Raw genomic sequence first — 25,596 nt, forward strand, 5'->3', positions numbered from 1 at the left:
TAGTGCTCCTTTGCAATGCAGATAAAGCCAAAAAAACAAACAAAGCAGAAAGAGTTACTTGAAAGATAAACTGTGGTCGGGCATACTGTATAGTTTTTTTTATCTTTGTACCGGTGCTGAGACTTCCCTCTTCTGTTGCATACTGACAATAATATCAATACTTATCAAAAGATAAGTAGCTCCAAAAGGTTCAGGTCATAGTATTGAGAGTAATGTGTGGTTACTTAAAGAAGGAGAAAAGAGGTAGGTAGGTCACAGAACATGCTCTACCACTGTCTCAAGTGTCAGAAAATAGCTGCAGGGCAGAGTGGTGTATGGGCCAGGATGCAGGTATGGTGACAGGTGAGGAGAGTTTGACAACTCACAGGTTTAGGTCATATGGGTGCTGTATGTAGCTGATCTGTCTACTGCAATTCCACTAGATGTCAGCATTCATGATTAACATACAACTTCTAAATAATGTCCAAAATAAGGAAAAACAGTTCTAATAAGGTTAGGAATGCGGGGGTACTGGATGTTCCAGTGACTCCAGGTCACAGACACTACTAATTTTCATTCTGCAGGATGATTGACAGCTGCTTTACATTTTCCCCTCAGTCTATGAGTGGAAACAATTATTGCACACATTTAAGCTAAAACAGGATTCTGGTAGAGGGAAGTATTGGTGATTGACAGAAGGTGCATTTTTTCTCTAGAGTTCAAGCGTCAGACCGTCAACTCTACATAGCATGGTGTATGGGACAGGTGCCAGGTATTTCATCAGAGGAGGTAAAGGAGCGGATGGCTTGGTGCCTGTATGTGAACCAGGCATGCAACCTGGGTGCCATATAAAGATGGCTGTGTCTCAGTTACAACAAGTTGCAGCAAGTAAGTCTTGAACAACATCACCAAGCAGTGGCTCCATGAGTCGGGGAAAAGTACACAAGGATTTAAGGGAGACCAAGCTGGAATTCTTCTGAAGAATTAAGGATTACTTTTAATGGTTCTTTAGGCTTATGTGCCTAATTGTCATACCTTATCAGGGAGCCCAAACTTTATATCAGCAATTCTCATGATGTCGCTGTCGTGGTATCCACCTGGTATCAATTTACACTGTTAGATTGTTGGTAATAAAAGTGTGGTTTGAAAAATGCTCTGAGTCTAACCACACATTTCTCCCAAACATGATTTATTCATTGTCTCTGGGCCCCGCCCTTGTTGCTTGGATGTCTGGCTCAGTCTGATGCTTATCTGTGGAACAGCTGAATAGCTCAAGACTTTCACAATGACTGATTGCACCATTTTCAGAAGTCTAGGCAACTCAAAGGTAAATAACATTCTGCTGAGGCAGGCCTTTACCTGATTTATGTTGTGATGAAAGTTTATTTCCTCCTCATTATATGTTGCAAACTTTATATGATAAAAAGATTCTATTAAACTATTTATGAGGCTCCCTCTCTTTCCACACATTTTGTCGTCAAATTACAGTTGATATGCCTGATCATGACAGAGCAGATTTGCATACTTCAAAAACACCATTAAGTACAAATCAAAACACTATAAAGAGTAAGAAAAAACTGACATTCTACTTATTTAATCAGTGTGATCATTGCCTGTTCCAGCGAGTCAGTTAAAAAAACAAAGGGATTTCTCAGCTATGGCTTTAAGCTGCAATCCTATGGTAAATATATCACATAGCAGGGCTAACACATATGGATGGGACTTATAATATATTGTAATATATGAGTGCCCTTTTTTCCCTTACACACCTTTATATCTATGCAACTAATGAAAAAACACGACACAGAAAATACTGATAGGACTGGATCTTTTATTTTGAGACGTGACAGTGAATGCATTTTGAGGTAAATGTTACAAAACTGTATTTAGGATGATCGTTTTTCTTTTTTGACACTGGCAAAGCATGACTTGGAAAACCAATGACTATAATACTCACATAATTGTTAGGTTCTAACATCACTCATGGTCTTTTTCAGTATGAGCCACATTGATACGCAGTATAATTTAGGCTAAACAGCTATATTTCATCATGATCTGCACACTGCAATATATAGTTTAACATTTGCATATCTAGCATACTTCTTCTAATCTCTCTGCACCTTCCAACAACAATTATTGATTATTTCAAGTGATTGGTTCACATAGCACATAGAGCGGCACGTCTATGCTTTACAGTCAGTGGCGAACATCATGGCGGACGTCTTCCTCATCTTCTAATTCATCCTCTTCATATTCTCCCATCTCATCAGCGGTGGCATCCTGATACTGCTGGTACTCAGACACCAGGTCGTTCATGTTGCTCTCAGCCTCGGTGAACTCCATCTCATCCATTCCCTCTCCGGTGTACCAGTGCAGGAAGGCCTTGCGGCGGAACATGGCGGTGAACTGCTCAGAGATCCTCCTGAACAGCTCCTGGATGGCCGTGCTGTTGCCAATGAAGGTGGCAGACATCTTGAGGCCGCGGGGAGGGATGTCGCAAACTGCGGTCTTGACGTTGTTGGGAATCCATTCTACAAAGTAGCTGCTGTTCTTGTTCTGCACGCTCAACATCTGCTCATCCACTTCCTTCATGGACATGCGGCCGCGGAAGATGGCCGCCACAGTGAGGTACCGTCCGTGGCGAGGGTCACAGGCCGCCATCATGTTCTTGGCGTCGAACATTTGCTGCGTCAGCTCTGGCACGGAGAGGGCACGGTACTGCTGACTGCCCCGGCTGGTGAGGGGCGCAAAGCCTGGCATGAAGAAATGCAAGCGGGGGAAGGGCACCATGTTGACGGCCAGTTTACGGAGGTCAGCGTTGAGCTGGCCGGGGAAGCGGAGACAGGTGGTCACCCCACTCATGGTGGCTGACACCAGGTGGTTAAGGTCTCCATAGGTGGGTGTGGTCAGCTTCAGGGTGCGGAAGCAGATATCGTAGAGGGCCTCGTTATCGATGCTGAAGGTCTCGTCTGTGTTTTCCACTAACTGGTGAACGGAGAGGGTGGCGTTGTAGGGCTCCACTACGGTGTCAGACACCTTGGGGGAAGGCATGACACTGAAGGTGTTCATGATGCGGTCGGGGTACTCCTCGCGGATCTTGCTGATGAGTAGTGTACCCATGCCAGAGCCGGTACCTCCGCCCAGTGAGTGGGTGAGCTGGAAGCCCTGGAGGCAGTCGCAGTTCTCGGACTCTTTCCTCACCACGTCCAGCACCGAGTCCACCAGCTCTGCTCCCTCAGTGTAGTGGCCCTTCGCCCAGTTATTTCCTGCTCCACTTTGACCTGTAAGATGCATGTAGTATTTAAAGACACATCATTTTGGGCAAATACACTTTACTTATTATTTACCAGTACACAGAGCTTGATGTTTCAGTCCTTTAAGTCATAATCTAAGGTGAGTATTCATACAGAAGCCCTATTCAGATGTGAAGAGTGATGTACTGACCCACAAATAAATAAGAAAAATATACGATATGTTAGCTTTAATGAAAGATACATGAATTTGTTTAGCTCTTTCTGGATCTAGGCATAGCCTGGTAAGCCATAAAGTACTTAGGTACAGAATTGATTGCATGTATATTTTACTATCATGAGAAAACAAAGCAGTTCTTTCCAGAGCTCGTCCATGTTTGTCTGTTTCATGGCAAGGAAAAATGGAGAGTCATCCTGGAGTGGATTTTATTGGCCTCTATAGCCTCAGCCCTTTTCAGCACTGCAGCAGTATCTCCTTGTAGACTACTTTTCGCTGAGTCACCATGAGAGCTGTCTCAGTCTGACACAGCTGCACATGGGCAATGCATCACATTACTGGCACAATGCTGAGAGGCTGCAGCAGCTTTACGCCCGGAATATGCATTGCTGTCAGGTGGAACTAAGCTCAGCCTTAGAGGACATGACAGGAGATGCTGACACACACTGATCTGTGCAGCTGGTTCAGGATGAGCGGTGACATCACGATCACTTGTACACTCACCGAAGACAAAGTTGTCAGGTCTAAATAGCTGTCCGAATGGGCCGGAGCGAACTGAATCCATGGTACCCGGCTCCAGGTCCACCAGAATGGCACGGGGGACAAATTTATTACCTTTGGATGAAAGAGAGCAAAGGATAGAGGAATACAAAGAGGGAATGGATGGGTGGGTGGAGTAAGGCATTGACAGTCTCTAGAGTGTGCACTGGGTGAGCACAGTATCATAATGAACCATGAAAATAAACATGGGCACTACTTTTTAAAGCATTTGTACCTTTATATTAAACCTATCAAAAAGCAGAAAAGGGACATAAATATAATGTTGCTGTTTGCTAAAGAAATTACTCTTTAAAGGATACTGACAGCCTCTCCATCACACTTGATGTTTGAAAAATCACATGGTGCCTTTTATTGTGTCTTGCCCTCCCATTTGCTCCACCCTCTCTCTCTGTGACCCTTCTTGCATGCAGACTGCAGCAGCATGCTGCACTGCTTGTTCTAGAAGAGTGGGGCATTAAAAGTGCTGAGCTCTGCAGAAACCACTCAAACAAAGAGGTGATCTCCCCACAGACATGCCTCTTTTTCTCTCATCACATCGGCTAAGGTCTTAATGTTGCTGGCTTCTGTAAAAATCTCTCAATCAGCTCTCTTAATTGTAAAGAGAAATTGATTAGTGGGATGTTCAATCAATCCGCATGCAATAGTGACCCAGTAGTTGACAATTATGCCAGCTCGCAACAGGGGAAAAAAGGATCAATAATGCCTGCTGCTGACCACTGGAAATATAATAGACCTAGACATTGTGGGTAATATCCTATGTAGGCTTATGTGGGCTCCCTGTGTAGGCCTTTAGTTTAGCCAAGGCAGATGAGTGGGCACTTGAGTCTGACCGCTCAGTGGAGCTGTGATGGACGACACTGGATGCATTTGCAAATGACCTTCAACATGACTCGCCAATAAAATCAGACCAATGTATACTGAGGTACCAAGGTACAGTGAGCTCTGGGTCAGCTATACAGAGACTGCAGATACCTGCGCTCCCTATGAGAAAGAGACAGAGAGAGAGAGAGAGAGAGAGAGAGACAGAGAGAGAGAGAGAGAGAGAGAGAGAGAGAGAGAGAGAGAGAGAGAGACAGAGAGAGAGAGAGAGAGATGTATTTAGCAGGTTCCTGTCCTCATTTTTCCTGCACAGCGGGACCTACTTTTCCCTGGCAGCTAAATTAGTGACATGGGCATACTGTGCGATTCAAATTAGGTCTACAGCTTGCATAGCATAAGGTCATGCAAGGATATGAGCAATACAGAATAAAGCTGGAGCCTATGTAGCGGTTAGCATTGTTCAGATGCAAACTTGTGATCTGTTTAAGACAAAGATGTACAGATTTACACACAAACATTTACCTGATGCCTCATTGTAGTAGACATTTATCCGCTCCAGTTGCAGGTCACTGTCACCTTGGTAACTACCAGTGGGATCGATGCCATGTTCATCACTTATCACCTCCCAGAACTAAGATGGAACAAATATATCCATATGAACTTCCAAATGTCGGGTTCGTATCATCATTTCAGCTCAAATAACAATAGAACGTGGCGTGGGAACTGTGCGTTACTGTAAGGCCTTATTTCAACTGCGCATCTGTTTGGTGACAAAATGACACGCAGCAGTGGGGCGCCACACCACTGCAGCCTTTGCCTCGTAGCAAAGCCCAGTCAGACCAGAACCGCACCCACATAATGTAAACAAGTAACAGTTCGCAATCTCTCACAAACTTAGTTAACATAAACAGAAGGAGTAACTGTTTCAGTTACTCAGGTCTATAAACTGTCCAACACAAAAATCCCATGGGTATGAACAATTAATAACACGTGTCACGTTCCGCATCAAAACTACCGTCCAGTTATATTTTTTTCTTTTTTTTTCTTTTTCCCCCTTCCAAAATAACAACTCCATTAAATTATTCTGATCATACCTTCGCCCCAATCTGATTTCCACATTGTCCAGCCTGGATGTGAACGATTTCCCTCATGATGCGCTTTGGATGCGGGCAGAGAGCTTTCTGTCTCGACTTCACCGGCGTCCAGTCTTCAGTCCCTTACCGCTGTATCTCTCAAAATCAGCACTTGCCTCATTCCTAGGACAAGCGTTGAGCCGGGGAGAGAGATAAACGTGCTGCTGGTTGGATGACGTTGTACCAGCGCAGCATCCCAGTGTCCCTGTCAGCCAATGGGAGCGCGCCGGTTTGATGCAGTGGACCAGAGGATGCCGCATCACCCGCTGTAGCCTGACATCACCCTGTCCCACACAGAATGCTGCCGTTTTCCGTGATGTGTGGCTGTTCCAAAGTCCAGACAATTGTTTTTACTGACATAAAATATCAAATATACTACCAAGAATTTGCACAAGCCTTAATAACAGTCTGCAGATGTGCATGTGCCTGAATACATTGAATTCAAGACATTAGGGTTGAGCTTTGTGAATATCATGTTTAGGATCAGCAGGATCAAGTACCTCTAAAAAATCGTTTTGTTTCTCCAATCAGGGGAAATAAATATAATTTGATACTTTGAATCTGCATTTTACATATCGCTGTTGTCGCGTGAAAACCTTGTAACTCCAATTTTGATGATTTTTATGTTTTAACTTCAATTGAAGGAGCACATGTTCCTCTATGGGTTGAGAAAATTCTAGAACCCTTTGAAACCTGTTCAAACCCCACTGGGTAAACTCAAAAATACATGGTGGTCAAGCTAAGAAAAGAGGCTGTTTTTTAAGCTCCTGAAAAGATGACATTTTGGAGATACGTATTCACCTGACAGCGATAATATGTGAGTATCTACTTGCTTGGAATCAGTAAGTGTTCTGATAAAAATGAATGATACATTGACATCAATAGTTGATCAATAAATAGCGGTTTATTTTAACAACAGGTATGGCTTATGTACAAGTGCATTATTCATGTTAAAACAAAAAACAAAACAAAACAATCTGAAATTATAATGGTACAATCCATGGTTTTTACATTCATTCAAATCTCCCATCGAGAGATTCTGAGCCATACTGTAGAGAGAAGCAAGACCTGAAATGTGGACACTGGGGACCTAATGTCACTGAGACCTTTGCTTGCCAGGGTCAAAACGGTTTGCCAATCAATGCTATGATCTATGATCTATCATTTCATTTCATTTTGGTGTTTCCACACGTATTATTTACCATGGCATAGCTAATGTGTTCGATAGTCTAATGTATTCAGTTTTGCTTTTCCACCCATCATTATCCACTAGTCTACACTATCGCTGGTGCTAACTTTGCTTTGGGTTGCTTTCACTGATGCTGTTTTGTATCCCAAACCAAGTTAAACTGACTGCTGACTAGGCGGGGTGTGAGAGAGCTGCAGGCGGGAGCGGAGACATCAAGTGGAGGCAACAGATCTGAGATAAGACACTGGTCGTATTGTGCTGTGTCACTGTCTTTACACTGGTGTTGCACGGGCTTGGGCGATGCACAATCCATTTGTACAATGTGCATATTGAGACCAACATTCAAAGACACAGGGAGCCAAAGTGATGTGAAGCCATTGACCACTGCAGACAATTTCCTCTCTAGCATGTGGATGCAAGAATTCCTTATTTAATCCAGTGTCAACACCCTGTTCCATAAAATAAAGCATATGTGGGTCTATTGCAAAAGTGTGTTTAACCAGACTTGCTGTATCGTCTTTAAAATTCCACTCCATTTTCCATTTTTTTTTGTTTTTTTTGTTTTACTTTTAAGGCAGCCAAGCTCTAACAAATCGGACGTCACATGATTGCAGGACATTGTGCTTTGAGACTTGGCATGGCGTGTCTTACGCATGAAACGCTCATTATGCATATTTCTATAAATGGAAAACACGTTTTGTGATGATCCATTTATAATCAAGCTTCATTCAGAGCTTTCATACTTACATTGATTTGAGCAGTAGTGTGAGGATGTCATTCACAGGAAAACAACCAAAAAGCAGGTCTGCTCAATCATCAGATATCAAAGCATAGTGTAGCATTTGTCAGTGCACATTTTACTTGGATATAAACACGAGAGACTTTTTGGTGAGTAAAGCACCTGCGAGGTTCTCCACAAGCACAAGTGGTTGCACTAGAAGACAGTGAGAACAACAGAATATAATTGAAGTCTGCTGATGTCTGTCACCACTGAATGACACCACATACACTCTTAGATAACTGCTATTCCCTGGATAAATGACTTGCAATACAATATACTGTGAGAGACTGAGTTTTATCACATTTGAAATGACAAGACATCATTCAGTTGGCTCTAGAGTTTTACAGTACAGTAGTATTGTATTATTATGAAAATTGTTGTAAACAGTGGCCTATCCGTAATCATAGCTCTTTCTCTGGACAGGTATTACAATTACCTCCAATGCATGAAGTATGTAGCTACCATTGTCAAGTTAGACACAATTCTTAGTCAAGTATAATGCTGTCCACAGGTGGACGTGGGCTTTGGAAGAAAAAGCTCCTCATATATATATTCTATATATTTATCAGAGACAATTTCTGTAAGCAAGAGTCTGTTAATTTAACAATGTTAATATGTTAAGACCTAGACAAAGAATAAAGCAAAAGGATTGAACCTACATTTTAAAATGTCACTTTGACAAATGTATAAAATATTGCATTTTTTTTTTTTTTTTTTTTAGGGTAAACTTAGTTGTATGTGCATGTATGAATCATGACATACAAAAACTATGTTTACAAGATGATTTGAAAAACACACTGAAGGTTGGCAATGTTGTAATAATTTGTAATCAAATCAAACATTTTATCACCCATGGGTTCATTTCAAAAATAGCTTTTGTGTCTTTTTAAGGTTGCTATTTTGAACAGTTTGTTTTGTTGACAAGTTCACATTTTTCTTTTCATGCTTTGTCCCCAATGCAAAGCATAAGGTGCCACTAAACATTCACACAAATATTGTAAGAATGCCTTATAGCTTTGTACAATAAGGGCACACCACGGGAGATTATGCTCAAAAAACTCAATCAAGCACAACAACAAAGTATGCATTTACTTACAATATCACATTTACAAAAAACAATTGCATACCATAAATTTCATTGACTGGAACGATTGGAAAAATAAAATTGTTTCTTTCGACCAACAAAGTTTGGGCATCTCTCTTTCTTTTTCTCCAATTACATCGCTGTTCATACAATGAACCGCAGGTTGACGATTGCAACTCAGCAATTTCATTCATACGTTATCTTTCAATTTTAATATACCATCTGGGGACATCATTTTTGTTCCCTTCAAAATACCACAAAAGTAGTATTTCTGAACTTTGGAGCCTCATCTGGTTCACTTTAATCCACATACAGTTCTATGACACAAGGGACAGCACTATCCAGAATTTTCCCCCAATCAGGTTTCATTCTAATACTGTAAATATTTATTCATACTTATCTTATTTGTTGGCACTACATCTACATTTAATTTTTGGTCAGAACTGTTTTTGGCGTGTTCAGAAAATTACTCCAATTCTGACTTTTTATCTCACTAAGGGCAAAACACTCCAAAACATTCACATTTTTTCCTCCATCTATGTAAGGCGATATTTCTATACAAATATGTTGGATGGACATTTCATTGGAGCAAAAGTACGAGTGATTTTTTTTTTTTTCTTTTCTCAGCAACATTGCGTTTCACACCAGTCTTGGTGACATGTTTCAGTGATTGTGGGTAGAATTTAAGTCTCTTCAAAATGACAGACAGTGATTCTCATTGATTTACATGAAAGTAGTTTATAGGCTGGTGATGTCCAGTGACATTCAGCAGAGCAGAAGATACTGTCACATTGTCACAGACCAGCCTCCAGCACTCTCCCACTTGCATGGTCCCATTCATTGGCTAATCGCAGTAAGGGGACATTGAGAAACATGCAACACTGTAAGACATGTTTACTCAACTCCAGATGGGGGCAGTCTTTGTTAAGCGCCTGAGGCCTGAGCAGGACTGTTAGTGCCCCCATTACTCATGTGGCATGGGCTGCTTCCTGCATCAGAGACCTCCAGTGATGCTTCATCCTGGTGGAAACATCGGATCAAGACGACGCCACTCCGTTGACAGTGTTGTTCTCTGTGCTGGTACAGTCCCTGATGGGAAGGACTCCAGAGTCTATGGGGGAGGAGATGGTGCAGTCCAGTACAGAGGCGGGGGCCGCCTCCGTAGCGGCAGAGTCTGAAATGGCGGTCGGCACCGAGTCTATGACAAGTGAGGTGGCTGAATCCAGTGAGGGTTGAACAATGTCTGTGACAGTCAGAATGGTAGATTCTGGAGTGGAGGTGTGAACAATGTCTGTGACAGGGAGAATGGTAGAGGATGGCGTAGGGGGGTCAACAGTATCGATGACAGGGGGAGTGGGAGAATCCACTGGGGGAGTATGACCTGAGTCAATGGGTGGAGGAGGAGCGGGTGGAGGAGAAACAGTCACTTGGACAGGGGGAGTAGAGGGAGGAGGAGCAACATCACTAACACAGGGAGAGGTAGAGTCTAACTGTGGCGGCGGGGCAGAGTCTATGACAGAGGGTGTGGGAGAGTCTCTAGCAGCTAAAGGGATGACGGGTGTAGATGCGGATTCATCTACTGATGGGGTTTCTAACTGAATGGGAATGCCAGAGTCTGTGCTAATGGAGGGCGGAGGGTCAATGGAGATGTTGCAGTCCGCCTCGGGAACCGGGGAGGGAGCAGGAGAGGGAGGGGCGCTGTCATGCACAGGTGGAGTTGGGGAGTCCGCTAAAGGGGCAGGAGTCGAAATGGCCGAGTCGAAAATCGGGGTGATATCGTTGATGTCATCGGCCGGGGTGGTGGTGGGAGAGTCTAGTGTGGAGCTAGGCGGGGGTTCAATGACAGGAGTGGTGCAGACCAACATGGAGGTAGGTACGGACTGAGGGACAGGGGCAGCGGAGGAGTCCGGTGAAGACGAGAGGTGCGTTTCGATGGCAGGGGGAGTGGTTGACTCTTTTGTAGGGGAGGGAGCAGTGTCATTCATCTGGGGAGCAGTAGAATCCGTGGATGGCTGGATAGAATCCATGAGCGGTGCAGCGGGGTCTTCGGCATTGGCTAAAAGTGGGTCTGTGGCACATGGGGCTTTGTGTAAAGGAGTGGAAGACAGCAGATGCTCTTTACTGGCAAGTATGATGCACTCTTTATCCAGGGCAGTGATGGGGGTGCTGGATAAGGACGACACCGAGCGACCGTTGGGGTCTTTAGGCTCGGGCTTAACGGGGCGGAGCTCCGTGGAGGCGGGGACAGATATATCTATGACCGACGGAGCGGTCAGATCGACAGCCGAGGAGGCCGTGGAGTCCATGGTGGACACTGCAGTGGCGGCTGCCTCGTGTAGCGGGGTGTCGTGCACCCTGGTGTAATCCCTGCTGCTCTCCGACTGGGCCAGCAGGAGGCGCTGCTCTCCAGGCTTCCTCGGGGGGAGAAGGGGTTGGCGGGTGTAGCTCTCGCCGTCGGCCAGGGTCTCAGGGAGGGGCTGATAGCGTGTCTCGGGCAGCAGTAGAATGCAGATGATGCAGATGAGTGTGCAGCACGCAAAGATAACATGGTGAAGGAAATAGCCCTTCTGATTGTGGAGCTCCATAATGGGGGCAGTCAGCATGCCGAAGCCTGCGCTGGCCAGGACCAGGCCCAGACCACCACCCCTAAGGCAAGAGACACAAGGTAATCACCATGTATGATTTAGTGATGACCACTAAAGGCTTATATATTCACAGTCTAAATGGTAACAATTTAATTTGCCTCAATGTTTACTGTAAATCACCCAAAAGAGAAGGGTGTGTCCTGCAATGATATTCAAATACACTATAATCAAGGTATGGTACAAACTATATGTTACACTTATGTTGCATAGCCAGCATCAATGATCTTTCATGGAAAGAGAAGCTCTCATTTACACCCTTTATGTGCTTATATTGACATATCACTGCCATTTTATCACACAGCAGCAGAGAGTGCTGCAGTACCGCGAAACACCCTCTTTTGCATGCAGTCCCATTCCTCTCCTGTCATCGCTTATGTTAACCACCAGAGGGCGCCCATTGGCCGCCCCATCTGCAGCACACCACTCCTTACATAACCCAAGATAATGAAAATCCATTGCTGTGTCATATATCCTCAGAGGGGACGGCTAATTTGTAAAAGATGTGGATATACAATTACATCTGACACTGAACTGTGAGGGGCTGTGTTGTTTTCAACGGTTCAATGATCTCATGCAGCTAATCTATCTGCAGGGACATGTAATGTGGCGGTGGTTTCCCTCCATCCAACCCTGAATCTTAAACCTCTCTACTGACTGGATCATACGCTAATCAGGATAATAAAACATAATGTGTAAACAGAACACTTTCCGGCTTTGGTCACGACATCATTTATACACTCCCAGTCACCTGATGGCTCTAACAATGATAACATTGATCATCTGAGTAACATTAAAAGTATACAACGTAGAACAACAGTGAACACATCGTACACTTAAAAGTAAAATTACAAGCCCTGACTTCTAAAAAAACCCGTGTTTTACCGGTGTTATGGTGGGTTTACCTGATGACAGTGGGTGTGATCTCAGCGCAGAAGAAGATGCTCAGGTTGCTGACTGCGTGGGAGGAGAACATGCCGATGATGGAGAAGGCAATGGAGAAGTTCCTATTCAGCGTATCCGAGCGCTCTGCAGACAAAGCAAAAGACACAAACGTACACCACTTTTAACTCAGTGCTCTGCATAGTGATTATACAGGGAGAATACCAAGCGTAGCGTGGAATGTGTAATTAGTGTCCAAAATAATCTGTTTTTTCAGAGGTCCATATTCTTTCTAAAAAGCACAACTTCCTTAGAATTATGGATGTCAAGTTGGCGTTCGACCTGTAGTTTTATAGCATTTTTTAAGATTATTTTGTAGCATTTCTGCTTAATTAGAAAATATACAGTGTAGAGTGACAGGGGAAATGGGAGAAAAAGAGAGGATGCCATCCAATGAAGGTTTTAACTGGTGAAAATTAAGGGTACCACATACTGTATCACCTCATTAAAGTTTTACAAAACAAATAAACAATCATTCGATTCTATTAATATTGCCTCATGTAGGACTTTCACACTATCAAATGAATTATAATGATCATCTGAGCTAGTACTCCTGTGAATTGCTGTATTGTCACTTCTTTGCTAGTATTAGAATGTGTCATCACAACTAATTGCAACTATGCATTGATGAAAAAACAAACATGTAACCTGCGTAAATATGTGTTTATTTTGATCAGTTACTGTAGATTAGGCCTTTATACACTCTGACTGTCTGACCCTGCCAGATATGTTGAAGTTGGCATAAAGAGGATCATAGGAGACTGCTGTGCGATCGGTTCTAATCTCTAATCCCTTGTCTGACTACAGGATGGCTCATTTTGCTGCCCAGAGGGGGATTAACGGGGAAAGAATAAAGGGATTGGTAAACAGAAGAACAGAGGAGGAAGATGGGTGCTGAGGGTCAATTAGACAGCTCCATAACAGAGAGGTTCATTCTCTTCGACACAAAGGGGAGAAATGAGTGAAAAGCTAGATGTAATTACACCAAGGACTTCATTAGGAGCCTCTCCAGGGTTTGTATACTCCTAATGAAATCTGCGTGCAGCGCATTTTCCGAAACTTGATCAAGATAGTGCAGCAAATTGAGTGACTGAAGATTCGATTCACAATTTCTAAAGGCTGATATAAATGATACCAGAATTACTTCTGACCAATAGTAATGAATTATTGATTATTTCTCAATTCATCTACCCAACTCTAAAACACTACAACAAAATTATAAATAAGCATATATAAATTATAAATGATCTTACCTATATTCAGCTGGACACTGTACTTCCCCAGCACTAGAGGATTAAAGAGATTAAAAAAAAGTATGTATTAGTGAATCAGTGACATACAGGAGTAAAAAAAATAAAAAAAACATGAAAAGAACACACAAACATGTTGCGCAAAGCTTGTCAACACTCTGTTAAAACACAAACCACTTCAAAAGGGAACATGAAGCATGGACATAACCTTGATGTGTTGACTCAGGTTAAACATTAAGTCTAGCTCATTTGTAACTGAGTGGACTGACTTGAGTACTGTTTCGATCATGTGGAGCACCCTCGCTACACAACAATGCAGTTTGAAAGTCCAGTGGTAAATGTTCTAAAAGCATAGTAATTCAGACATTGATCAACTGAAGAGTTTCTTTACAAAATGAGATATTCACCATTTAAATAAATAAAAAAAAAAAAAAAAAAAAAAGGACACCCACTCTCGCATAATGACTGCTTAGCATTATGGTTTAGTATTGAAGTTAGGACTCATCTTAAGACATTTGCTTGTAAATGAATGTCAGGACAGAATAATTTATGTTTTTCAGATATTAGCAAATTAGCAGTTCTTTTCCAAAATGGATATATAACAATTTGGCATGAAACCCTTCAGCTGTTCCATTAGGTGAAGCAGCGTTCACATACACTCAAAACACTGACATGAAGTCTTTGCAGCATCTTTGTAAGAGACACTGGACTTGGACAGGCACAAATAAAGACAACTCTCTGATCTAAGGACTGACCATGTATGCTACTCTTCCAATGCTGGTGGTGAAACAAAAAAGACTAAACTGATGTATGATCAGTATTTGATACTAAGTACTATTGACAAGTGTTAGACTGATATATTGGGCCGATATTGGCCTTTTATGAAATATCGGATATTGGCCAGTCATGTTGTCTCCAATATGATGGAGATTTCTCCCTGACCACAGCTATATAAACAGTCTGTAAAATGTGACATGAAGTTTTATTTTCTTTGCACATTTTATGTATTCATTTCACTTTTCATTCAGGTTTTCTGTGAATTAAATCGCTCATTTAAAGGCCAAATGTATTCCACAATTTCCCTGCCAGTGAATGAGTATGGTGGCTCACAACTTCATTAATATGGGTTTCAATGGAGAGTTTTAGTATCCCATGGCCTAAATGCTGTTTCAGACGCTTTTCCATGTTGAATATACAAAATACAAAATACAAAAACCCATATTGGCAGAACTTTTCTACTGGGCACACGTGACTACAATCTGTACACAGGTACATGTGTGAGTGTGTGAGATCGCCTCGTTCATAAAGTACTCACAGTTGAGCAGGCCGAGCTGCAGCAGTGACGCTAGAGCGGTGATGATCATGAACATGAGGAGACCGCCCCGCCGCCCCATCAGGCCCACCGCGGGGCACAGGGCCATGCAGGACGCCACGGCGATGCCCGCCATGGTGTAGTAGTCAGCGTAGAAGTTATGGAACATGGTGGTTTCCTGGGCCTCGGGGTCCATCATGCTGCGGGCGAAGCAGTGGTGGATCCCATAGCCTGTTAGCCTGGATAAAGGACGTAAACAGGGAGAAGGGTTGAGGTAGGAGAAGACGGAGGTAGGAAAGAGACAGAGTAAGGCAGATGGTACAGAAAATGTGGGAAGAAGATAATGGAGTATGTAGGTTGAGAATGGAGAGAAAATGTGACAGCACAATGCATCATGGGAAGGGAGGAGACGAGGGAGAACAGGAAAAAGAAGAAGAAAGGAACAAAATTGGATACGCGAAGGGAAGAGATAAACAAGAACAGAGACAGGGCATCCGAGCAAAGTGGGATAAAAGATGAAGAGCAAGGGAGTGGACGGAAGATAGGAAGAGGGAAAATTCGAGGTTTATCGCTTTTTCTCTCATCTCAACTTATCTCAAATGCATGCACACACCACAAACACACCCAAAAACACATACATACACACACGCACGCACACGCCCTCTCTCCTGGTTGTCTAGTGTTTCATAAGGACACAGCTCATGCAAAATTCATGCCGAGTTAGGGAGTCAGGGACACCAAAGCTCTGAAGCAGAGCCAAATCTGTGTCTGCCTTAGCTAAGGATGAGGTCTAGGATGGAGAGAGGAGAGGAGAGGAGAGATCGCACTTCACATGAACAGAGAGAGCAACACAAATATGGAGAGACAGACAGCGGCGAGGGCCACTGATCAATGGCGTATCGAGCTTCCAGGTCAATAGTGGCATCTTGACTGCACAAAATGGCGAGTCTGACTGGCATTGCCTCGCCAAACACACACACACACACATTCCTTTTTTTACTCTCTCTGTTTTCAGGTCCTCCCACGGACACAAGCACCTAGAGAGCGCAGATGCATATGCAATTTCCTAAGCACACACTCAATGACACATATACACACTTACGAGTTGACGCAGAGGACGACAATGTTCTTCCACAGGTTCCTCGTCCCGACCATTTTGACAATGCATGTCTTTTTGGGTTTCTTTTGAAGAGCTCTTTGCAGTTCTGAAAAAAAACAAGGAACCCCAGTCAATATCGACACGTCAGTTGTGTTTTCAGGTCGAAGGAAAGGCAGACGGCGTTACGGGCTCTCTAAGGAGTCAAACAAGGACACTTGTGCCCGCAGAACATCCTCGTGTATTTTTAATGACTTATCCAAGCACGTTTCATCCTATGTGACTAATCTTTTCCTACTATGTGAGACAGGTATGACAACGTCCAGGGGGATGGACTTGGGGAGGAACAGGGGATGAATGGAGGAGGACAACGCCCGTGATACGGCACACAGCACACGGCACCCAGTGGATGTTTTGGTATCAGACTGCGGGTTGCCACAGGAACAAACCTCCGCATTCTGACTGCGTGTATTCATGTTGACGCAGGCATGTGACAGCATACCACAGCACTGCTTCAAGTTTATCTCTGGCTATATCATTGAGGCTTTCCACTGATCCTCTGGCCAAGCAGCAAGCCTACATTATCAGACTAACCCTACCAACATCTATTCTAAGCAGCCACTTTCCAGAGCTTACGTCCTCAGCGGTTACATAGACACACACATTTTTGTCATGCCCCAGTTTTGCTTCTGATATGTCAGCAATGTACAATAAATGCAGATTAATCATCAGTGGGTACGCAAACGTAGTATGTAGAGCCGAGTACTTGAATGTATGTATGACTACTATAAGGCTTGGGGACAGCCAGTTACTGTAAAAGCAAGAGAGGATGAATTAATGTCTATGGCAATGTACTTTTCTCAATGCTGCATCAGCACACAGTCTCTGGGTTCTAAAAAAAAAGAGGAATCAATTTCACATAGAGTGGTTTTTCTTTGATTTTTTTTGCCTGCAGAGCCACTGCTTTTTGCAAGTATATTGATAACTGTGCAATGGCATGCCAAAGACGGCAAATGCATACTACAGTAAACAGTGTTGTTAAACCTGATAGAACTTAAAATGGATGCAATCTACTATGACGTTTGATAACAACATGGTTAACTCTGCTCTCTGCTTTCAGGAGTCTGGCAGCTCTTATGCATGTAGCCACTAACAGCTAAACCTGGGTCAAAGTGGCTGACCTGTGTCCATCTGCTGTCAGTACACCATGTGTCAGCGCTTGTCCACCCACCCAAGGCAATAATGAAATTAATGAAAGTCCCAGAGTGCCATAGTGTATGTTTAGCACCCGCTGCTACCTCAGGAGTGGCCTGTTACTATGGTTGCCAGACAAGAAATGGATGTAACCTTGTCAATCTGCCTTATTTAGGAAAGCACAACTGGGGATGCTCCAACAACAAGCCCTAACAAAGCACAGAGCTCCTTGCAGCGAAACCATTTGCTCAGAAGATGACATTGCACCAAACATATAATAATGGGATGCATGTGTTTGAGTTTTTAAAAGGTTACAATAAATACAGACAGTGGTCTTCATTATATGCTAATCAATGTCAAAATAAGAAAGGCATTACGTTTTCATCAAAAGAAAATGAAAGCAACGTTTATTACATGAAAATGAGTGTGAATCCATTACCTGTGAGGATCTGATCAGCGTCTAGCTCCGTGTTCACCTGGTTTTTCTTTGCAATGTGTCCCATGATCCACTTGGAGCGGCAGTACTGCTGAGTGGCCAGCAGCCAACGCAGCGACTCAGGGAAGATCCTGTCAAGAAGACAGAAGACTTCCTTCTTAATAAGAGATGAACCCCAAGTCACAATTAAACGAGTCCTCCTTTATATCACAGACATTAGTGGGAGACTGATTCAAATCTCACTACATCATCCTCCTTCCACTGCAGAAATCCCCGTCTTAGTATAAAAATAAATTCAGCTCTTTGTCTCCCACGCTGATTGAAGTGCATTATATCAGCAATATTGTTGCTTGATCAGAGATTAGGGCTTTGAAGTACTTTTGATTGTTTCTGAATGGAAAGCCCTTTGTTGTTCAGGTGCGCCATGGAAGCAAAGCCATGCTCTGTGATGCTCTATGATGAATCTAAATTCTGGGATTTTCCTCTGCTGGCTGTGTACACCTCAGCTGTGGTGCTGTAGTGTACTGTGTGCCATGGCAGGATAAATGGAGGTGAATACATGAGTATTTACTGCCTGAGCCTCAGCAAAAGAGACTGTAGTCACAGTAGAGGTCACTGGAAATGAGTTAACGATAAGACATTAAATCTAATTCAGCTGGGAATACACTGCTGCAAAATGTCCTTGGAAGCGAGACTTTCTCCTACAACTCCTCGCTGTATATCACTGATAAACCTTGTAAAACCTGTGAAAGCATCTTTAGCTTTACAAGGTTTAATTTGGACCGTAAAACTCTGGATGCTTAAGAGTTTAACACATCTAGAACTTAAGCTAGCATCACACAACAGAATAGACTTCAAAGAACAACTCAAATTGAAAAACAGCGTGTAACCTTGGAACAGAATAATGGAAACCAACATAAAGCAGGTCTGTGCCAAGGTGCAGCAGATGCTAGGGTGTTTCCCTTACCAGATGTAGGACAGCATAAGCAGCAGGGGGCAGATGATGACAGCCTGGAGGACCTGCCAGTCACGACAGAGGTATGCCACCCCGGGCATCAGCAGCTGACCACCCAACACCACAAAACTGGCCACCATGGTCATGGAAAAACGCCATCCTGGCAGACACAGCTCAATCCCTGGCAGAGAGAATAAAGGGGAAGGAGGAGAAAGAGAGAAGCATGTGTCATTAGAGTTTTCTGCAATGGCTATTTCTACCTGTGACAAAATGCCCATATAAGAGCTAAAAACCAGTATGATTTTGAATGGAGCAGAAGACATTTTTTCTTGGTTAAGTGACACTGGAAGTGCAGATGTAAACAGAACATCAGATGTAGAATATTATCTGATCTTTCTTCATGCTGACAGAAACAGGCCACACAGTTGATGAATCAACCACACAAACATGCTACCGCTACCGCTGGCTGGGTAAGGGAGACAGGCCAGAACATGGATCCTGACAGCAATGCCATCCCTCCCTATGCAGTGAGATTTACCTTGGTCTGATGCAATGTGGAGGTAATACCAGGCCAACATACGGTATGACTACTATTAATACTGTGACTTTTTTAACCTAGAGAATAAGCCGATACTAGCAGTCAAGCCATTGCCGAACTTTACATTTAATTTAAGACATATTAATATATTAATAGAGGAGATAAATCAGCATCTACAGTTGTTGTTCTGTGCACCAAGACAGTAGGCTGCTGTGAGACTGAACTAGAAAGAGGTTCCTTGTACCCATTCCTCCTCTATCAGAATGGCACTGATTCATTCACCAAGTCATTAGCATGCACACCACGCTGACAGCCAGCAACCAGAGACAGTTCAGCCCTTTAGACTCTGCAGCATTGAGCATGGACCCACATCAAACCGTAGAAAGTGAATAGTACTGTAATGCTGGTATTCTCATAGTGCCTCACTCTGTCCTTCTTCATTCATCCCTTTATCTCACACATCACTTTCTATTTTTTTTTTCCATTGGGTCTTTTCTGCTGCCCTGGCATGCGGACAGTCTCCAGATGGGCCTTTGAAGGTGACAGGGCCAGCATAATACAGTGGGTGCCGGCGGTCCCGCTTCATTCCTGAGGAAAAGCCTGGAATTTCAATTAGGACTTGCCCCCTCCTGAGGACATGAATAATGCTCTCTGTTCACAGACACTATCGCAGCTGGAATGACAAAGCCAATGAGCGGAGAGCAGGGCGATGGGTGCAGGACCTGCTGAGTTTGAACTAACTAACCTCAAGTCTCCTTCTCTGTGTGCTGTTGGGAGGAAAAGTCATGGTTCACTGGTTATGGACCACATGGGATTTGAATTCTTGAGTTATGTATCAGACGTCATGTGCACTGAACAGGCCATTGCACTGTGACCCCAGAGTATGTCCTGTGGTGAGCTGCGCCAAAATGCTGACACACACACACACATAACAAGACAAATCACATACACACATCTTTTACAGTAAGCATACACCACCATATGGACATACATATCTATGACATGTTCTGTAGATGGAGCCGCAGAATAAAGAGCAGAGGTTTGTGGAAAGGAGGGGAGGCCTCCTGAGCTCCTTACTCCTGCTGACCCTAATCCTCCACATCCCACTAGATCAGCATTCCCACAATGCCCTGCTCCAGCCTGGGTCCTACTGACACAAATCTGCCCCCAACTAAGCTGATGTCGCACGCAAGGCACTTGCCAAAGATGCTAACCCGCAGCCCCTGGGGTGACGAGAGGAGTGGCACATACACGTTAGCGAAAAAGTGACAAAGCGCCCTTAAATACATTTGGTCACATGCACATTGGATGAGAAAATGACATAATCAAAGAATGAACCAATAGCCAATTAATAGTCACAATAATCCCCAAAGAAGCTTTGGCTGGTTTGCTGACTTTGGCAAAACAAGTATGTGATTCACACCCTCTGGTACAGGCCACAGCAGTTCACTAGCCTTGTGTCAAGTACACAGTGTTCAGTCAAGGAGGCCCATTGTTTTACAGTGAAACAACTGGGTTGATCACTAGGGGCCGTCAGTGGGGCCATTCCCTGTACCCAGCAGCTAATGCCATGAACTCTACTGGTCACATGAGCTCCTCATGGCCCCATGCCATGATGTCACCCCCTGATCCTGGCCAATGGGTTTGTGTGTCACACTCTCACTCGCTGATTCTCGTGCTCTGGGCCATGCTGTGAAGTATTTATTCTACAATTAGGGGGCTATAGACTAAGGTGAGGTCATACTCATTGATCAATCCCTTATCTTAAACTGCAAAGAAGGCCAAATAGTCACAGGCACCGGTCCTTTGATCTACTGTAACTGGGCTGAAATTCTCAACAATCATATGTAAAACGCTGTCAGGGGAGAATTTTCTCCTCCTTTTGACAGTGTTTGATTTTGTGTGAGTGCGTTTGTGTGTGCTGAAAACACACAGAGACAAAGATCATCACAAAAGCAAGCAATCAGCTCTACAGTAGGCCCCAAATGGGAATACAGTGACTGATGAACAGTTTCCACTCTTAAACAAACAAAAGATTTAAGATTAAGACTCACAAGCTCATCAACCAAAACAGATTCAACAGACTGACCAAATAATTACTCAGACATGGTATTTGTTCCCTTTTTCTCTCATTATCAGAGGACAGAGAAAAAGTGCAAAGGTTGTTCATGCTGATTTGCCCAAACACTGGACTTCACTCAGGCATTTGTGGAGGGAGATAGCATGTGGTTATGTCACAAAATGTCTCTCTCATAAATAAACAAGTTTTCCAATTGATCTCCACTCTGGGCCAAGCAGAACATAGTCAGGTTATCCTGTCCTTTCACTTCTAATAGGGAAGTAGCGGTCCTCGAACTAAGGCGGGGGAAAACACAGATGTAGGCTACACATGCAGGTTAACGTGTTTGGGAGAAAGATAGGGAGGAAGTTTGCTGAGCAACCAAGAATGCACACTCTGCACAAAAGGGAACTTTAACCCTGCGCAGAGGAAAAAAACTGAGTCTGCCCCTTAACCCATTTATCAGGGGACGACTAGAGGGGGAGGAGAGGACTGAGGGGAAGGATGAGGCAGGAGGACGACCGTTCAACCCGTGTATCACAGGGAAAATGGCTTCCTTTTGTTGAAAAGGTTTAATTCTGTGTTGTACTCATACAACACAGAATCTATGTTCCACTCTGTCTCTCTCTATTAGAACCAGTGATGCTGCAATAGGTAGATTTCATCACTAGTCGACCTGAATGCTTGTAGGCTTAATATTCAGAATGATTCCATTTCATTTTTATTTCCCAAAGCCTGGGTCTCCTTACTAAGGCCCTTGTGATCCTACTGCAATATTTCTGCTGTGGTGTGAGGCCGGCCTGGCTGCCTGTCCTCAGGGAGCCATAGCCATGTGATAGGAAATGAAAAGCTTTTCTCTAGAGTCCAGACTTAGACAATATCTCACATGTGCTACTCAAGTCAGCGAACCAGACTGAGAGATATCTATCACAGGCATGTACAAACAATCAATTTAAATACAGACAGCTAGACAGATAATGAGACAAATAGGCAAACACAACAACCTGCCTGACAGACTGTATAAGCAGGAATCTGACATTGACACAAAGGAAGCCCTTTTTACACAACAAGGACATACACACACACATATACACACACACAACTTCCTCTTTCTTGATCTCCCCTCGCCCTCATCTCTCTGCAGAGAGATTAATGCCTGTGGTAAGAGGAGGGCATCGCTGTGAGAAGGCACCTCATTACCGGCAACAGATCCTGTACCACAGAACAGAGGGCCTGGCCTGGCCTGGGTCTGGCCTGGTCTGGCCTGACTACCCTGGCAAAGCACAGCATAGCGCTGCAGCAGGAGGTGTACAGCGCCAGCCCAAATCCTGTCTGAATGGAACAGCTTTACTCTCAAATGGAAGGAAACACACAGACAGGCAGCTATGGAGTACATATAACTATATACCATCCCATGGAGGACGGATCAGATGAGGGGCTATAAATGACTGCATGCACTAGAGAAGCACAAGAAATAGAGCACTGCAATAGTACACAATATCATTATACATCACATCTACCTCCCTTACCTGTGATTCTAGTGAAATGCAGTCTACCTCTGTGTACTCTTTCTCCAACCTTACTAATCCAGTAGTAGTATATATACAAAGGGAGTGAGAGCATAAACTACCCACACAATCAATACAGTCTAGTGAGCGCCTGGGTGTGTCAGCAACATCATAATATATACGGCTGGAATAAGTACAAAGCTTATTATATGACGAGCTTATTAATATTGGTTCTAGGTAGTGTTAATGACTGCTAAATAGGCTCTTGATCAAACAGAGTGAGCTATCTCCACTATATTAGAAGATAACCTTATCGTGACCAATGTCATGTCATGCTTGTTTGTTTTATGGTTTTATTGACTATTCATCTGCCATGGAAAATGCAAATCTAAATGGAAACCAAAAAAACAAACAAACATGATTTTCTTTGGGAAAACTAACAATACAGTACTAACAAATGTTTCATGTTTAGTTTAAGTAGCGTCCCAGAAACTTTTCCTGTCAATGTGACAAATGTCACTATCCTTTAAAAAAAAAAACATAGGAGGATATAAATAAGTTAAATATCAACAACTGTGAGCCAGTTATTTCCCCAAAGCATTAGCGTGAGCGTGTCAGACAGCATCTTTCATCGACAATAACATGTTTTTCCACTGGATCATCACACTCGGAGCAATGCGTGCACACACTGAGTCATTGAGAATGTGTGTCAAAGGTTATTGAGAGAGAAGTTCTTTGTGATACATGACTGGGGACTGCATGACAGAAACATATAGTCTGTCTCACACACAGTCTCTCTCCGTCTGTCTGCCTCTCTCTCTCTCTGTCTCTCTCTCTCTTTGTCTATCTGCCTCTCTCTGTCTCTCTCTCTTTCTGTCTCTCTCAGTCTCTGTCTCTTTCTCTCTCTCTTTCTATGTGTCTCTCAGTTTCTGTCTGTCTCTATGTCTTTCTCTCGCTCTCTGTCTCTCTTTCTTTCTATGTGTCTCTCTCTGTCTCTCTCTCTATATATATCTTTCTCTCTCTCTCTCTCTCTCTAGAAGACACATCTCACACACCCACGACAGGTATAGGCAGGCCTCCTGTGATTCAGAGGTGGAAAGGACCCAAGTACTGTACTTTTTATACTGTACTGTTTATTTTAAAGATACTTGTGCTTTACTTTAGGTTTTCAATATTAGGGACTTTTCTCATTTTCTTACACTTCAAAATTCACATTTTATTCCGCAACATTCTCTAACACCTGCATTTACCAGTTGCGTTTAAGAAATATAACGGAAAACACTAATGCGTGCACACACACTTTAGCTGGCAATTTTTATTCTCCAGTCAGGATCAACTTTTCGTTTACCTATCAAATATTTTGATACAGCAAACTCCTACCCAGAGTATCCCAAAGGTATTTCAGCATTCAATTAGATTATCAGGCATGTGTACTTTCACCACTGTTGTTACAACATGACCTCTGGAATTGTACTCCTGCTAAAGTGACATTCAGTGTAAATAACCACCCTGGGGGAAAAAAAATAATATAACCGCTTCTCTGTCTTGGAAAAGCAACCCATTTTCACCCCCAGTAGCTGATACTAATGCATGAGGCAACAAGCGTAAATAAAAAGCGAGCTCTAGCCCACTGCCCCAGAACACAATAACCTTGTCTCCAACTGATCACAACAATCTCATACAAACACCCAGCGCCGCCAGCTAGCATGACTCAGCTAGCTAATGTGCTGTGTGTGTTTATCTGTGTGCGGGGGGCTCAGAGGTGTGTGTGTGTACGTACTGTAAAAACGCACTAGCTAGCAGCACCGTGACCCTGAGCTATAAAGCACTAGAGCCTTGTGTGGTGCTACAGTGCTAAAAATGCTAACACACACACTGATGGAACACTGGGGTATAAATAGCTGCGCTGCATCAGATGACTCTCTATAGCTATCGGCTTTGCTATTCTTCCGTTATGTTTAATAGCCAACGTAGATCAGTGAGGTGGAGAGATGACCTATTAGTCTGGTCTGTTTTACATGAGAGGGCTTAGCCTTAAAACACAGCAACACTTCACTTTCACATGCAGAGGCGGTCTAATTGTATCACATTGCACCACAGTCCAGCACTCACAGCTTAAATCAGAGGTGAAAAAGTCCTTTCTCCTTTCCACATTTCTCCCCATCTTACGCCCCACTCTTTTTTTTTCTCCCCATACTTTTTTTCTGCCTTCTCTCCCTTTGTCTGATAAGTCCCCCCACCCCACCCCCAATCTCCGATCCTTTTATTCCCCTCTCTCTGCGTGGCAGTTAGCGTCAGGAGCCGTATTAAGTGTCGCCTCACATCAGCCATGTTGGCCGCTGCAGTGGGCCTGAATCCGACAGGCCATCCTAGCGGAAAGGACAGCGGCAGTGCACAAATCGCTCCCCCTCTTGTGGAAAGGGGCTCCTCATAACTCAGTGGATTGCCTACTTGCTGTTCTCATAGAGTCCAGCGCAGGGTATGACGGGTTAGGGCAGAGTTTCCCAGACTTGTTCAAGCCAAGGACCCCCATATAGACCACCATTTGATGAGATTTTGTCCCACATGCCCCCATCTGAGAAGACCTTTTGATTGATATGATGTAGTACAGAACTGCTTACTGTTTTATACTGTAGGTAGATTAAATAAT

General features: G+C 43.6%; 2 protein-coding genes across 5 annotated transcripts in view; both read right to left on the bottom strand.

Moving 5' to 3' along the window:
• Nucleotides 1-1,953: 1,953 nt before the first annotated feature.
• On the bottom strand, nt 1,954-5,978 carry LOC139925595 (tubulin beta-2A chain). Of its 4 annotated transcripts, XM_071917045.2 has the most exons (6): nt 5,922-5,978; nt 5,350-5,458; nt 3,952-4,062; nt 3,170-3,260; nt 3,065-3,066; nt 1,954-2,561 (listed from the first exon to the last, which is right to left on the bottom strand). In XM_071917045.2, exons 1-6 carry the CDS (start codon nt 5,976-5,978, stop codon nt 2,176-2,178), a joined length of 756 nt encoding a protein of 251 aa, XP_071773146.1. In that variant the 3' UTR covers nt 1,954-2,175. The 4 variants fall into 4 exon arrangements, with proteins under 4 accessions (XP_071773146.1, XP_071773141.1, XP_071773142.1 ...); XM_071917040.2 differs by adding an exon at nt 4,981-4,989 and having other exon boundaries at nt 1,954-3,260; XM_071917041.2 differs by having other exon boundaries at nt 1,954-3,260.
• Nucleotides 5,979-6,845: 867 nt separating this feature from the next.
• LOC139925590 (solute carrier family 22 member 23-like) overlaps nt 6,846-25,596 on the bottom strand; it is a 30,923-nt gene continuing 12,172 nt past the window's right edge. Inside the window, exons 4-10 of the mRNA XM_071917030.2 lie at nt 18,854-19,022; nt 17,890-18,017; nt 16,263-16,365; nt 15,164-15,399; nt 13,852-13,884; nt 12,562-12,685; nt 6,846-11,660 (exon numbers count right to left, since the gene is read on the bottom strand). Of these exons, the coding sequence (XP_071773131.2) occupies nt 10,052-11,660; nt 12,562-12,685; nt 13,852-13,884; nt 15,164-15,399; nt 16,263-16,365; nt 17,890-18,017; nt 18,854-19,022 (2,402 nt within the window). The 3' untranslated portion in view covers nt 6,846-10,051. The remainder of the gene's footprint in view (nt 11,661-12,561; nt 12,686-13,851; nt 13,885-15,163; nt 15,400-16,262; nt 16,366-17,889; nt 18,018-18,853; nt 19,023-25,596) is intronic.

The sequence above is a fragment of the Centroberyx gerrardi genome, chromosome 13, assembly GCF_048128805.1.
Source record: "Centroberyx gerrardi isolate f3 chromosome 13, fCenGer3.hap1.cur.20231027, whole genome shotgun sequence".
NCBI classification, from domain to species: domain Eukaryota; kingdom Metazoa; phylum Chordata; class Actinopteri; order Beryciformes; family Berycidae; genus Centroberyx; species Centroberyx gerrardi.

Coding starts and splice junctions, on each gene's coding strand:
- LOC139925595 (XM_071917040.2), bottom strand. CDS start 5,978: ATGAGGGAAATCGTTCACATCCAGGCTGGACAATGTGGAAATCAGATT. Junction 5,459..5,921: donor GAAATCAGATTGGGGCGAAG/GTATGATCAGAA, acceptor GTTCCATCTTAG/TTCTGGGAGGTGATAAGTGA. Junction 3,261..3,951: donor ACCTGACAACTTTGTCTTCG/GTGAGTGTACAA, acceptor TGCATCTTACAG/GTCAAAGTGGAGCAGGAAAT.